This window comes from Martes martes (assembly GCF_963455335.1).
Source record: "Martes martes genome assembly, chromosome: 7".
NCBI classification, from domain to species: Eukaryota; Metazoa; Chordata; class Mammalia; order Carnivora; family Mustelidae; genus Martes; species Martes martes.
In genome coordinates, this window is record NC_137894.1 from 67,242,237 (window position 1) to 67,256,262 (window position 14,026).

General features: G+C 41.7%; 1 protein-coding gene across 1 annotated transcript in view; it reads right to left on the reverse strand.

Annotated features, from left to right (window-relative positions):
- Positions 1 to 14,026, reverse strand: part of SHC4 (SHC adaptor protein 4) — a 133,823-nt gene that overhangs the window by 84,786 nt on the left and 35,011 nt on the right. Inside the window, exon 2 of the mRNA XM_080808098.1 lies at positions 8,459 to 8,529. Coding sequence (XP_080664224.1) covers positions 8,459 to 8,529 — 71 coding nt within the window. The remainder of the gene's footprint in view (positions 1 to 8,458; positions 8,530 to 14,026) is intronic.

Genomic DNA, 14,026 nt, shown 5'->3' on the forward strand with positions numbered 1-14,026 from the left:
CAGTCACCACGCTATGCATTAGATCCTCAGAACTTGATCATCTTAACATTAAAAGCTGGCACACCTTTGGGTGGCTCAGTGGGTTAAAGCCTCTGCCTTTGGCTCAGGTCCTGGGATCAAGCCCCACATCAGGCTCTCTGCTCAGTGGGAAGCCTGCTTCCCCCCCCCTCTCTCTCTGCCTGCTTCTCTGCCTACTTGGGATCTCTGTCTGTCAAATAAATTTTTAAAATCTTAAAAAAAAAAAAAGTTGGCACCCTTTTAACAACATCTCCGCATTTCCTTCAAGCCCCAGCCCCTGGCAACTACCATTCTACACTGCTTCTATGAGTTAGACTTTCTGTTGTTTTTCCACTTTTTTTTTTTTTAAAGATTCCACATATAAGTGACACCATACAAAATGTCTTTCTCTGGCTTATTTCACTTCCCATAATGCCTTTTAGGTTTATGCATGTTGTCACAACTGGCAAGATGTTCTTCTTTTTTAAAGCTAATATTCCAGTGTGTGTGTGTGTGTGTGTGTGTGTGTGTGTGTGATATAGTTTATCTGTTTGTGTATCAGTGGATACTGGGGTCACTTCCACATTTTGTGTATTGTGAATGATGTTGCTCTGAACATAGAAGTACCAATATCTGTTTGAGTCACTGTTTTCAAGTCATTTAGAATTACACCCCGAAGTGGAATTGCTAGATCATATGGTAATTCTATTTTTAATACTTTTAGAAACTCCTATGCTGTTTTCCCTAGGGGCTGCACCATTTTACACTGCCACCAAGAATGCACAAGAGTTTCTAATTTCTCCACACCCTGCTAAGATCTGTTATTTTCTGTTTTTTTGGATTTGCATATTTGTGTTTTCAATAATAGTCATTCTAATGAATGTGAAGAGCAATCTCATTGTGGTTGCATTGATTTGCATTTCCCTAAAGACTAGTGACATTGAGCATCTTTTCATGTGCTTGTTGCCCATTTGTATGTCTTCTTTGGAGAAATGTCTATTCAACTCCTTTGCCCAGTTTTTCATAAAGTTGTTTGTTTTTTTTTTTGCTGTTGTTGAGTTGTATAACTACTTTATATATTCTGGATATTAACCCTTTATCAAATATATGATTTGAATATATTTTCTTATTCTGTGGGTTGCCTTACACCTGTTCATTCAAATAGTAACTGTGGACCTATATGTGAGAGACATTGCACTAATGACTGAGCAAAACAGTGCCACCAGCTTTCATACCCTCTCTCCCTTCATTTGACTCTGTCATGCTATCAGAATCTCCCCAATGTTTGGAAACATCTTTTAAAAATTATTATTACTAGATCTTTGGAGTCTTCTAAAAGGAATTTAATTGACTATTTCATCTCAGATATCTGTGAATTGAGATCTTAGTCCTAAATAGGTTGTGAGGAACTGGGGAGCTATGAAACTTGACACTAGAAGAGACAGTCACTGTACACACACACACACACACACAGAGCCCAAAACCTTCAGCAAGAGCTTCCTGCCATCTACACATGTGTGACAGGAAGTTCTTCCACTTTAATCAGTGCTTGCCAAAGAGTATTTGACTAATAGGTTTTATTGTAACTGTTCTCACCAGCTGATAAAGTTTATAAACCTTGACCCTGGGACACTGGACCCTCACTGGGGTCTTAACATTCTTTCCTGACCAATTTTTTTTCTCCTTACCACTCTCCTCGGTAAATTTCTTCATCAAGGAATGTTTCCTTGCATGGCAAGTTAAGAGACTCAGTCCTCTCTATCCACATCTGGCAGTCTTTATTACATATGCCATGTGGGCTACAATCCTACTGACTCCAACAGTCTTCCTCAGAAGTCAAAAAAGAATCCACACACCAGATTCAGTACAGTTACTCTAAGTTTTTTAAAAAGATTTATTTACTTACTTGAGAGAGAGAGAGAACGCGAGAGAGAGAGGACAGAGGGAGAAAGAGAAAGAGAAAAACTTTAGCAGACTGTGCTGAACGTGGAGCCCGAGTCCGGGCTCAATCCCATGACCCTGAGATCACAACCTGAGCAGAAACCAAGAAACGGACACTTAACGGACTGTGCCACCAAGGTGCCCCAGGTACACACACTTATTCCTGGATAGCTACAACCTATCTCATTCCTCAAATCCTCAGGACATTTAGACAAATGCCAGCCTATTTTCAAATAGATACCTTAATTTAGTCACCAAACATAGATATCTGACCTCTACAGAATACTTTCCCTCCTCACATTCGCATGCCTTAGAAACCACAAACACAGGCCTTTATGTAAATGTTCAGCTGCACTGTGGATCTGCTTTGCATCAAATGGTTGCTAGTGTGCGCGCGCGTGCACACACCCCCACACCTACCCACAGTATGGATTGGTCTCTGAAGAACTGCTTAACATCCTGTTGAAGCCAAAGAATCAAAATTTCAAGATAGTGAATTAAATTTGCAGAATCACTGTTCATTAGCAGTAATGTTTCAAACAGGAAATTGGTCCAATTACAATATCCTCTGAGTTATGATCTCTGCTTCCCCATTTGCTTTAGCTAGTACCAAATCACACAAATAGCCGGCTTTGTGTCTATAGCAGCAGTTCGAAAAACAACACCACTCAAGGTTTTTCTGCCCCCATGGAATGGAATGGAATGGAATGGAGCAGATAAATTAATCCATGATGTTCAGCCCTTTACAGTCGGCTAGAGAAAATGAATCCCAAGCCAGGACCCTAAAAAGGGAACATTTACCACCCATTGTCTAACAACTTCTCATCTTCCTTCATAGACCCCCAGGGATGGCAATCACAGGGATGAGGCAAACCCACAGCCAGCTGCTGCTTCCCAGCTGTCCTGGAGCCTGGTGTGGGCAGATCCTGTGTTCGGTGTCTTGTGCTTAGCCAGGCTGATTTTATTACTAAATATGAGTTACAAACATAAGGCAATAAATACAGGAAGAGGATCGAGTAGTGAGACCACGATCTTGAGGTCCCTCCCACCAACAATGCATTCTGCCCCTTGAAGTAAATGACACCCTGTGATAAATGTGATGAACTAGTGATGGGCATGCAAGCTGGTGCAGCCACTCTGGAAAACAGTATGGATATTCCTCAAAAAGTTGAAAATAGAGCTACCTACGATCCAACAATTGCACCTCTAGGTATTTACCTCAAAGATTCAAATGTAGTGATCTGAAAGGGCATGTGCACCCAAATGTTTATAGCAGCAATGTCCATAATAGCCAACCTATGGAAAGAGCCTAGGTGTCCATCAACAGATGAATGGATAAAGTAGATGTGGTATATATATATATAATGGAATACTATGCAGCCATCAAAAAACTGAAATCTTGCCATTTGCAACAACATGGACGGAACTAGAGGGCATTATGCTAAAAGAAATAAGTCAATCAGAGAAAGACAATTATCATATGATCTCACTGATATGAGGAATTTGAGAAACAAGACAGAGGATCATAGGGGAAGGGAGGGAAAAATGAAACAAGATGAAACCAGAGAGGGAGACAAATGATAAGAGACTCTTAATCTCAGGAAACAAACTGAGGGTTGCTGGAGGGTGTGGGGGTAGGGATAGGGTGGCTGGGTTATGGACACTAGGAAGGGTCTGTGCTACGGTGAGCGTTGTGAATTGTGTAAGACTGATGATTCACAGACCTGTACCCCTGAAACAAATAATACATTATATGTTAATTTTTTTTTAAAAAGGTGAAGCTGCTACACAGAAAGTGATGATAATCTAGTCCCGTGGCCCAAAGGTGACGTAGCTGTGCTCTACACCAGAGCTATGAATTTTCCACTCAGCTTTCTCATTACCAAGAAGTAAAACTTGACATTAAAACAACTGATCCCACTCTTAGGGAAAAAAAAATGTGATGAACCAGATGTCCCCTCCACAGCTTCCTATGAAGTTCTGTTCTTTGGGGTTGAGAGTCAAGCCCTGTCCCACCAGCTCCCCTTATTGGGTTTCCCCTAAAATGTTGTTTATCCCTCCTTTGGTATCTGAGGCGAGTTCCCACCTAGACACAAAGAAGGAGGCATCTTTAGGGAGAGATGGAAGATTTTTTTTCTTCTTTGCCTGATGTGAATGCTCACTCAAAGAAGGGAAAATAGACTTAAGGTTTTAGTGACCTGATTTATTTTGTGTGAGTGTGTGTGCGTGTGTGTGTGTGCACCCTGATTTAGAGCGAATGAGGCATTTTGTTTTCTTTGGCTTTGTTTTTAAAACCAGGATAGAAATTCCTTTTTGAAGAGAGCAGATGACGCTATCATCCTCAGCATGATTTTTCTCTCATTTCCTCTTGATATTGTCTTCTAGACATTTTGAAGACAACTGTGGCTGTGGGCCTTTGTTCTAATGATCGTGTTTCTCTTTCCTATCGGGAAAATCTCCTGCTTTGCCCATTTGCTTGAATACCTGGTTACTAAAAACTGATATCTGGTCCTAAATCAGTCCGAAGGATAAATGCCTGGGTGAGAATTAGTGGTGGGACAACAGTAGAAACCACCCATGGGGCTCCTTTGGGGACTGAATCTGGAGTCAAGGTGGGAGGGGGGTGATGGAAGCTTTGAAAGGGGTACGATCCAGGGAGCCGCTGAGAAAGTGAATGGCCTCTTGTCCTTTTCTTTTTTCTCTGCTCTATTTGATACTCTCTGTGTTCTCAAAGTCCTGTGCATTTACCCTTCAAACAATTGGCAGAAAGGTCTGGCATGAAGAGAAAAATTCAACTCCACCTTTCTTCTCTGTTTCAAATGCTGACCCCCCTGTTAGATCTTAGATCAATGGCTCCTCCAATTCATCTGGAATTTCCCATTGCTCTCCCCTATTGTCTGGAATAATGTATTAACTAATTTGGAGACGATGAGACCATTTATCATGAGCGGGACATCAACCTGAAATATCGTTTGTATCCACGGTGGCAATTAGACACACTAGTTGACCAGCACTCACACCTGATTGATTTTACATTTATGTTTGATGGTAAGGGGAGGGAGATGGCTGTGGTCATACAAAATAAAGTTCTTTCTTTATTCTAACTAGTCCAGTGAAATCTTTCTTCTTTTATTAATTAGGATTATGAGTTATATGACCTTCGCGAACATGTGAACTTTAGATTTAAAATAATTTAAAACCTGATTAAACCTAACGTTTTAATGATAACACCCGAGACAACTGGTAACAAAGCAACTTGAAAAGTGGCCGAATGTCAAAATACATGTAAGTTGAGAGAAGAAAGGAGAATGAGATAAAGAAGGAAAAATTAAAAGAAGGAAGAAAAGTAAGTATCTGGGAAACGGTAGGAAATTAGAGATTTTAGAGAAATCCTTGAACTTGCACAACTGTGCCCAGAGCACAGTGAGGTGTGCCTGAATCACTCGTGGGCTCATCTACAAGGAATAACATCCAGATACCGTGCCAGGCACCTTCCCTTGGGTGTGTACATTAGTTATAAACTGAATCTTCATGGCATAGAAAAAATAATCTTTTATCAATTACTAAACGATAGGAAAATACAGACTTTCAAGTTCACAAAGATTTAAAAACTCGATACTAAAAACAAAAGATACTATGTAGCTGAGAGGGAAGAATATCAAGTAGTCAGTTCTGCTGCAGAACAATTCAGCAACACACAACAAATGGCTTCAAAACAGTTCTACTGTTTGGTCTTGTTCGAAATCTTGAGGACATTATGCTAAATGGAATAAATCAGTCACAAAAGGACAAATACTACATGATTCCACTTATATGAGGTATCTAGAAGTAGTCAAATTTATAGACACAGAAAGTAGAATGGTGGTTGCCCTGGGCTGGGGGAGAAGGGGAGGAGGAGATATTATTTATTCAGTACAGAGTTTCAACCTGGAAAGATGAGAAAGTTCTGGAGATGGATGGTAAGTAACAGTTGCACAACAACATGAATGTACTTAATGCTTCTGAACAGTACACTTAAAAAATGTGAAGATGGTAAGTTTTAAGTTATGCATATTGTGTTATAATAAATAATAATATTGAATATTGAGTAACAGAAATGTTCAAGATGATAGTAGTATCAACTATTTTCTAGATTTTCTTTTTTTTTTTTAAGATTTTATTTATTTATTTGACAGAGAGAGAGATCACAAGTAGGCAGAGAGGCAGACAGAGAGAGAGGAAGGGAAGCAGGCTCCCCACTGAGCAGAGAGCCCGATGTGGGGCTCGATCCCAGGACCCTGAGATCATGACCTGAACCGAAGGCAGAGGCTTAACCCACTGAGCCACCCAGGCGCCCCTATTTTCTAGGTTTTCTATAAAAAATCATTGTACGTTCATGTATGAAAGAAAGACCAGAAAGGTATTCCAAAAGACAAAATGTTGGTAGACGTTATCTTAGGTGAGATTTATGAGTGATTTTCTTTTTTCATACTGTTCTGTATTTTCCAAATGTTCTCAGTAACCATACAATCTTCTTATAACTAGAAAATAAAATTTAAAAGCCTCTATACAGACGATAACTACACTTGCGGTGAGCACAGCATGAAGTATAGAGAAGTTGAATCTCTGTGTTGTTCACCTGACACTAATGTTAACACTGTATAACAAATGTATACATTTGTCAACTACACATAGATTTTTAAAAAATTAAAAAATAAAAGCCCATCCCCTACATCTCTATCCCTTACCCTGCTTTATTATTATGGTAATGGCACTCATTACTACACGAAACTCTATTGTATATTTATTTGTTTCCTTGCTATAGTCTTGTTTCTCCAGCTAGAACATAAACTCCATGAGGTCAGACGCTTCTGCAGCCTCAATTCTTGAACAGTTTCAGGCACTTAATGGGCACTCCATAAATTTTTTGAGTGAAAGAAAATAAGTAGGAGAATGAACAGAAAAAAACAGTCATCCTCAGGTAAAGACAGGGGGCATTCCTTTGTCCAGTGTCCTTATTCCAGGTACCTGGCATAGCTACTTTTTCCCTCCCATCTGTAATCTGCTCAGGATTGGAGAAAGGGTTTTCTCCAAGTTAAGGATCATGGGGATAAAAATAAAGCCTGGATACAAACGAAGTAGGACTAATATGGGAGAAAGTCATCTAGATACCAGGTCACCTGCAGAATAATTGAAGAGACTGAGAATGGGACAGAGAAAACTCAGAAGAGAAGAAATGCAGCTATCTCCAAATCCCAGGAGGCAGTCAGGTAGAACCATGTATTTATTCAATAATCTCCATTGAGCCTCCTCTGTGTGCCCAGAACTGAGAAAGCCACCAAGAGTACAAAAGAAGCAGAATTAGATTTCATCTGAGTGGCCCCGTAGGGAATACTGGGGGTTGGTGAGAAATTTGGGAAGACGGATTAGAATGCATCCTAGTGAGTCCAAAATAGCATTTCCTAAAGTGCATTTCATGGAACCCTAGGGATACGTGGGATGTTCGTTTATATTACATGAAAAAAGGGATTCTGGGGCCAAATAAGTTTAGATAATCTAGAGAGAGAATATTTTACACTGCTACCACAGGACTTCTCAGGGTTTTTAATATTCTCTTGTATACTGCTACTCTCCTAAAGAGCAATGTGATTCCTTTTCTCAAAACTTCAAACCACGGGACATTTTTCCCCCCCACCACGGGACATTTTTTCTAGGCCCACAATTTCATGGGATGAGCATTAGGAAGAATTATCCTGTCTTCACAACGAGAACATTCACCTTTGGAAAGGGTGGCCTGCCACCACAGATGCAGATGGGCACCGTGGCTTGTCCCTGAGACGCACGGTGACACCACATAGAAAAGATGCCTAAGGATCCATCCTGAATCACTCACATAAACCCAGTCCTCTCACCTCATCCCCTCACCTCACAATTCTCCCAGTTACCAGTCTGGACACTCGCCTGTTCCTCTTTCCATTTTTGCCTCGAGCTTGACCTTAATAACCTGCACCTTGTATTTCTGCTTCTCACTTGTGCTCTGTGTAATCATGATTTTGGTTCTTCCCCTGTGCTGGGTAAGGCTCCCCTGGTTCAACCCCACGCAGCTCACTGTACACACAGGAAGAAGATGCAAGTAGAGCAAGAGGGTTCTATGCCTCATAAATGGGGAGAGCTTGGGTTTTCTGATACAGAAAGCTCTTCCCTGGTCTTCTTTTCGGCAACTTCTTCAACAGATCTGAGGTTCTGTAATGGTCAATGTCTAGACATAGTCTTAAATACTGTTGGTACTTGGAAAACCAGAGATTTCTATGACTTCATCATCTTATCGGTTCTTATATGGACTGCAGATGTTCCACCACACAGTTGGGAAGTCTTTCACATGATGAGGCCCTCACCCAAGGTCACTGGGCTATGTTCTACCTTCCAGCCATAAATAAAAGCCCATGGTAGATTTGAAAGCTTACATGAAGTTCCTACAGGGAGAAACTGTTCTGACTTTAAACTATCGCCTCCAAAGCCTCCCCCATTTTTGTTCTCTTACCTTGTAACTTGGGTTCTCATTCCAAAATCCAGTGACCTCATTGACTGCAGTACTTCAATACAGCCCATGTACTAGAATAAGAAGAAAGAAAAAAAGAGTAAGTAGGAAAAAAAAATAGCACAATGATGTTTCTCATCTTCCTAGTGATTTCCTGTGAAACACCTTAAGTCAGCTCCTGATATCAACTTACATTGGCACAGCCAGCCTACCATTGATATTTCTGACCATTAATGGACACATGCCTTAAGCCTCAGTTGAGTTATAAAACATCAGCTAAATCCCAGCTATGATATCGGGAAGGCAGGTAAACAAAGATGATGTGAGTTCATTGGTTAAGAGCATGGGCTGTGTGCATCTGACTCCTGGCTCTGCCACTTATTGGCAAGCTAAGCACGTGTCACTAATGGAAGCTCAGCACGTTACTCAACTTCTCTGCACTTCAGTTTTGTCACCGGTAAAATGGGGACTACAATTAGAATTGTTACGGGAGTTAAATTTTTTCACATGGGTGAAGCTCTTAGAACAGCCCCGGGTAGCTGCATGTGCTCCAGTGTCATGTGAGGCAAATAACAGAGGAAAAGTGAAGCTTCTAAGGAGATAAAACAAGCATCTAATTGCATAAGCACAGAATTAAGTCATATAAGAAGATCGTTCTTTTTCACAAGATCATTTACTGAAAGGGTTCCAGAAAGGAAGAAAGAGTCATGTCCTATGCCAGGAGTGGGTAAGTTTCCCTTGAACATGGAGTACTGGGAAAGGAATTGTGACTTATAAGGGAAAAGAAAGTTTATATTTAATGTGGAAACCATGGTGGGCTGTCTGTATGAAAGCGAGGTGGTCAATTTGTGTGTGAGAAGCCTTATGTCGGCAGCAGTAGTGAGGGGAGAAGTGAGGATGTTCCTCGAGGGAGAAGTAATGAGAGCCCACACCGAGGAGAGATGGCGGCAATAGGAAGGAGGGGACAAATTCAAGTGACGTCATGGAAATAGGTACTACATGATTCGGCAGTTGGTTTGATCTAGAGAATAAGAGACAAGGATGAGTCAAGTATGACTCAGATGTTTCCAGCCAGGGTAGCAGAGGGAACAGTGATTCCATTAACAGAAACAGGAAAACCAGGAGAGGGGAAGATGATGAGTTGGTTTGGGATGCGTTGACTGAAAGACATTGGTGGAGTATCCAGGAAATGACAAGCCTGCAGTTGAAAATTGGATTCTGGAATGGTGGAGAAGAATTAAGCCTAGGGATGCAGACTTAGTAGTCTTCTGTGTAGCTTTGCCAAGTGAGGCCGTGGGAGTAAATCCTCTTAGCAGAGCCTTAGCTGAGAAGGGAGAGAGTTTCTCCGAGAATGAGCTCGGAAATGTTATGAGAGCCAAGCGGTCTGATTGAAAGTGATCTGTCAGCTCCTTGGAAATTATATGCTTCCTGTTTAGCTTTCCTTTGGAAGCCTTCCAGCCTTCCTCTGCTTGGAAATGGCAAAAGCACCGGGGAAGGATGGCAGGATCTGAGGGGTGCCTCCCCAGACACTTCTTGGAGTATTTCTGAGCAAATTCTGTAGATTTAGCATCCTAATGGCATGCCAGCCTACCAAATGTTGCCTAGAGCCTAGTGCTGGGACAGCTGGCTGGCCAGGACAATCACCTCGTGATTCTCAGCCAGATGCATTTATTATACTCCTCTTGGGTCTCTAGTATTGACACAACAAAAAAATTTTTGGATGCTTTCTACCATTCCAATCATGCTTAACTTCCCCAGGTTAAGGTATAACTGGGAAAATGAGTGAAGTCTAGAGAGTTCTGTTCAATAATCCATAAGACTTATTAGGAAAGGAAATCTAGATTTAGGGGATATGGTAGAAAGTTCATCTCAGAACTACTAGAAAAGGAGATTCCAAGGGTTCAAGCTTAATGTGGAGGTGCACTGAAAAGATTGTCTTCATATCCTCACTGGCTGCCCCAGTTTCTTCTGGCTTCATGGTCTTCCCCCATGTCAAGACTTCTCCCAGGTCCTCTGTTGCCTGCACCTCTAACCCTGGAAAGAATGAACTCTCCACATAGTTGAGGTATGGGTCCGGGCTACACCTCCAATTCCCGCAGGAGGCATTGTCAGTACAGAGATGGGTGTCATCTTTCCCTTCAGTGGTAAATCATCAAGATGAGGTAGTCCTAACCAGCCCATCAAGGCACATTTTGAAAACGTAAACACCTACATTTTTCCACCTACATTTTCTGCCAGAGTGACTTTTCAAAAATACACATCAGACCATGTCTCTCCTTTGCTTGAGACCCCTGGTTTTTATTATCAAAGCAAACATGTTATAAACCCCCAGACCCTTTGTCTTCTCACCCCTCCTTAACCCCCAACTTCATCTGTGTCACTCTTCCCCTATACACTTCACTGCCACATTGGTCTTCTCTCTCTTCCTCAAATACACCCAGCTCTTTCCAAACACAGGGCTTTTGCCTTTGCCCCTTCCCCTTTCCCATTCTGCATTTCTCTTCCCCCGTCTCTTTCCAGGACTGACTTCTTCTCATCCTTAATGTTTTAATTTAAATATCACTGCCTCCTGTCACCCTTCATCACAGCCCTTACTGGTCACCTTCATGCCATTGATTATCAGGTCTACTTGTTGGCTTGCTTGTTTACTGCTCATCTTCATTCCCTTGACTGTAAACATTATAATCAACACTGTATTCCCAGCACCTGGGATGGTGCCTGGGACACACTGGTACTCAATAAATACTAGTTGGAAGAATGACTAAAGCTTCTATTGTTCAACTCCAACAGTGTCTTTAAAATGAGCAGAGGGAGAGAAGAGACGGTGGGAGGTGAAGGTTTGACTGGTCTCTCAGCTTGGGGGATAAATGAGGTGCACAGGAGAAATAAGGACTCAGAAAAAGACTCCAGAACTATAAACCAGGTTGATACCTTTGGAAGACTTCTGAATTTCTCTGTTGTCTCTTCTGTTTGTTATTTTTGTTAGTCCCCCTCTTAGAGACTGACAACAAACAACCTAAATAGAAGAGGTTTTGTGGTGAAGTGGGAGGCTGGGGAGCACGTGCCTCCTCCTCAGGCAGTCTAGTGGCAGTGGGTGGGGAGAGCCCTGGATGATAAAGTTGATGGTGGGGACTTGAGCAGGAAGGTAGAGCAGACTGCATATCTGACAGGAATGGGAAAAAAGTCAAACAGAGAGTCAGTTGGACAGAGATGCTCCAAGGTCAATGAGACTCAACACCCACACCCATGCGAAGAAGTGTCAAAGTGGGGGCAATTCTCAGTCCAGTGCAGGAAATCACCAGTGGTGGAATTTGGGTTATCAGTGAGGAAAGAGATTTTTAGTGGAGAGACCGAGAACAGGAAGAGAGAGACTCTTCCAAGGCTTTGTTCTCAGTCACACTTCATGGCAATACCCACCTCATCTGCTTCCTTCTAAGACAGACCCAGGCATTGCTTCCGATCCCCTTTCCTTCATTGGAACAGATATTTTGCTCCATACGCTTGACTGCCAGCAATGGCACAGGTCACACCTTCTGCCAACTTCATTGTGATAAACCAAAGTTTCTGAAGAAATGTGAGTCATGCCTGAGGTGATATGACAGTGAGTACATTTTCCCTTCCACCACGGGCATGTGTTAAGAAAGGCGCTCTGAGCAAAATGAAGGGAGGGAATTGGTGCCTGATTTTTCACGATTATCCTGAAGCCCAGAATGGGCTTGGTCTTTCATTAGCTCACATAGTCCATTTCACTCAGAAACCATTGCTATGAGGAAGCAAAGAGAGGGCAGGGCATAAAAATAACCCATTCACTTCTTTGTTTAGGTACCTGATGACCACATAAGCAGACAGTAGTTGAATGTCAGTGCCTGAGGAAGGAAAAATTTGGTTTGTTAATTTCGGTATAAACTGGGAATGACAGTATCTCTTACTTGTTTATTAAATGTGAATGTGAATAAGATATGGTCTCTGTTCTTAAGGAACCCAGCCTCAGGGGCACCTGGATGGCTCAGTCAGTTAAGCATCTGACCCTTGATCTCAGCTCACGTCTCGATCTCCTGGTCATGAGTTCAAGCTTCATGTTGGGCTCTACACTGGGCATGAAACCTACATTAAAATAAAAAAAAGAAGAAGGAGGAGGAGGAGAAGAAGAAAAGAAAAGAAAAAAACCCAGCCTCATAAGAATAAGAGAATCTCGAAAGAGATTATCTCTTTTCTTTCTGGGAGTTCAGTCATTCCATCTAGTAGATGAAGATATTAAAGTCTATTAAAGGGAAGTGCCTGTCTCAGTTTCATTTATTCAGTGAGACTGAATCAGGGTTTATTCCAAAGTCCATAGCCCATTCCTGCTACTCTGTGTAAACCCTGCATAACAGGAAAAGAAAAAACAGAAAGGGTCACTGAGCTGGCTCCCACTGACTCTTCCTTTGGTCTACTGACATGGCTAACAATGAGATGAGCCTGGGGGCCACAGTAGTGAGAGCAGGATGAATCCAGCTACTTCTGGGGACCACAGGAGGTGGCACATGAGACACAAGACACTCCCTGATTCCTGACACTGAGAAGACACCAAAGACATTTATTAGAGGCATATAAGGGTGGTGAGAAAGTAGTGGAGTTCAGCAGTGCTCAGACAACCTTTCTATTCAGCCCCTGACAGCCGGCTTACCTAACTCCTAGCTCATGCTCTCTCTTCACGCCCCAAGGCAGCAATAATATTTTTGTACTGTTTGAGCTTCAACCACTTGCTCCCAGGGAGAGGTGAACAGCCTATTCATAGCTGTGTGTATCTTGGGCTTTGAAGAAATTACTGGGGTTTTCAGAGAGGAGGAATGATAGCTAGCTTATGAGAATTTCTCATACTGGCTCTGTTACAGAATGATTTTGACCATATTACCTAAAGAAAAAGGATATATATTCTTATACCCTTAGAAAGAATGTCTGAAGGGCACATAAGAAACTGGTAAGAAAGGTAACAGCAGTTACTTCTGGGAATGGGAGAGAGGCAGGCTTTTACTTTTTACTTTACACTTTTATATTGTTTATTTTTTAAATAAGTAGGTAATATTATTATAGGGTTTAAAATTTAAATAAAGCCTGCCTTAACCTCTAGGAAGCACAGTTCATTAATTATTAAGTAGGATTAACTCCTTTTTTTTTTTTTTCTGTGGCATAGAGTATTCCTTTCTTAGAATGTGCCTGCCCCTGTGCTAGGAGTATAGCTGGATATTGTTCAAGAGAAGGCTCCAGGCATAGGCTGTGCATTTGATAAGACAGGGAAGAATGACACTTTGAAACAATCAGAACACCAAAGAACAGTACATAGTTCAGTGTGATGTGACAACGGTCTGACCTTCATGCAATAAATGTTTGACAATAGTAGAAGCCACCAATGTGGCCCAAAGACACTGAAGGATTTTTGTGCCACCTTTAAATAACTTCTAGTCTTTCTCACTAAGAAAGGGGGATCAAAAGGAGGACGTTCTCTTCATAGTCTTGAGATGTTGTCTCCACTTCCTTTCTTTCTGCTTATGCCTCAACTCACTATAGTAGTTCTGTCCTCAAAACTCTACT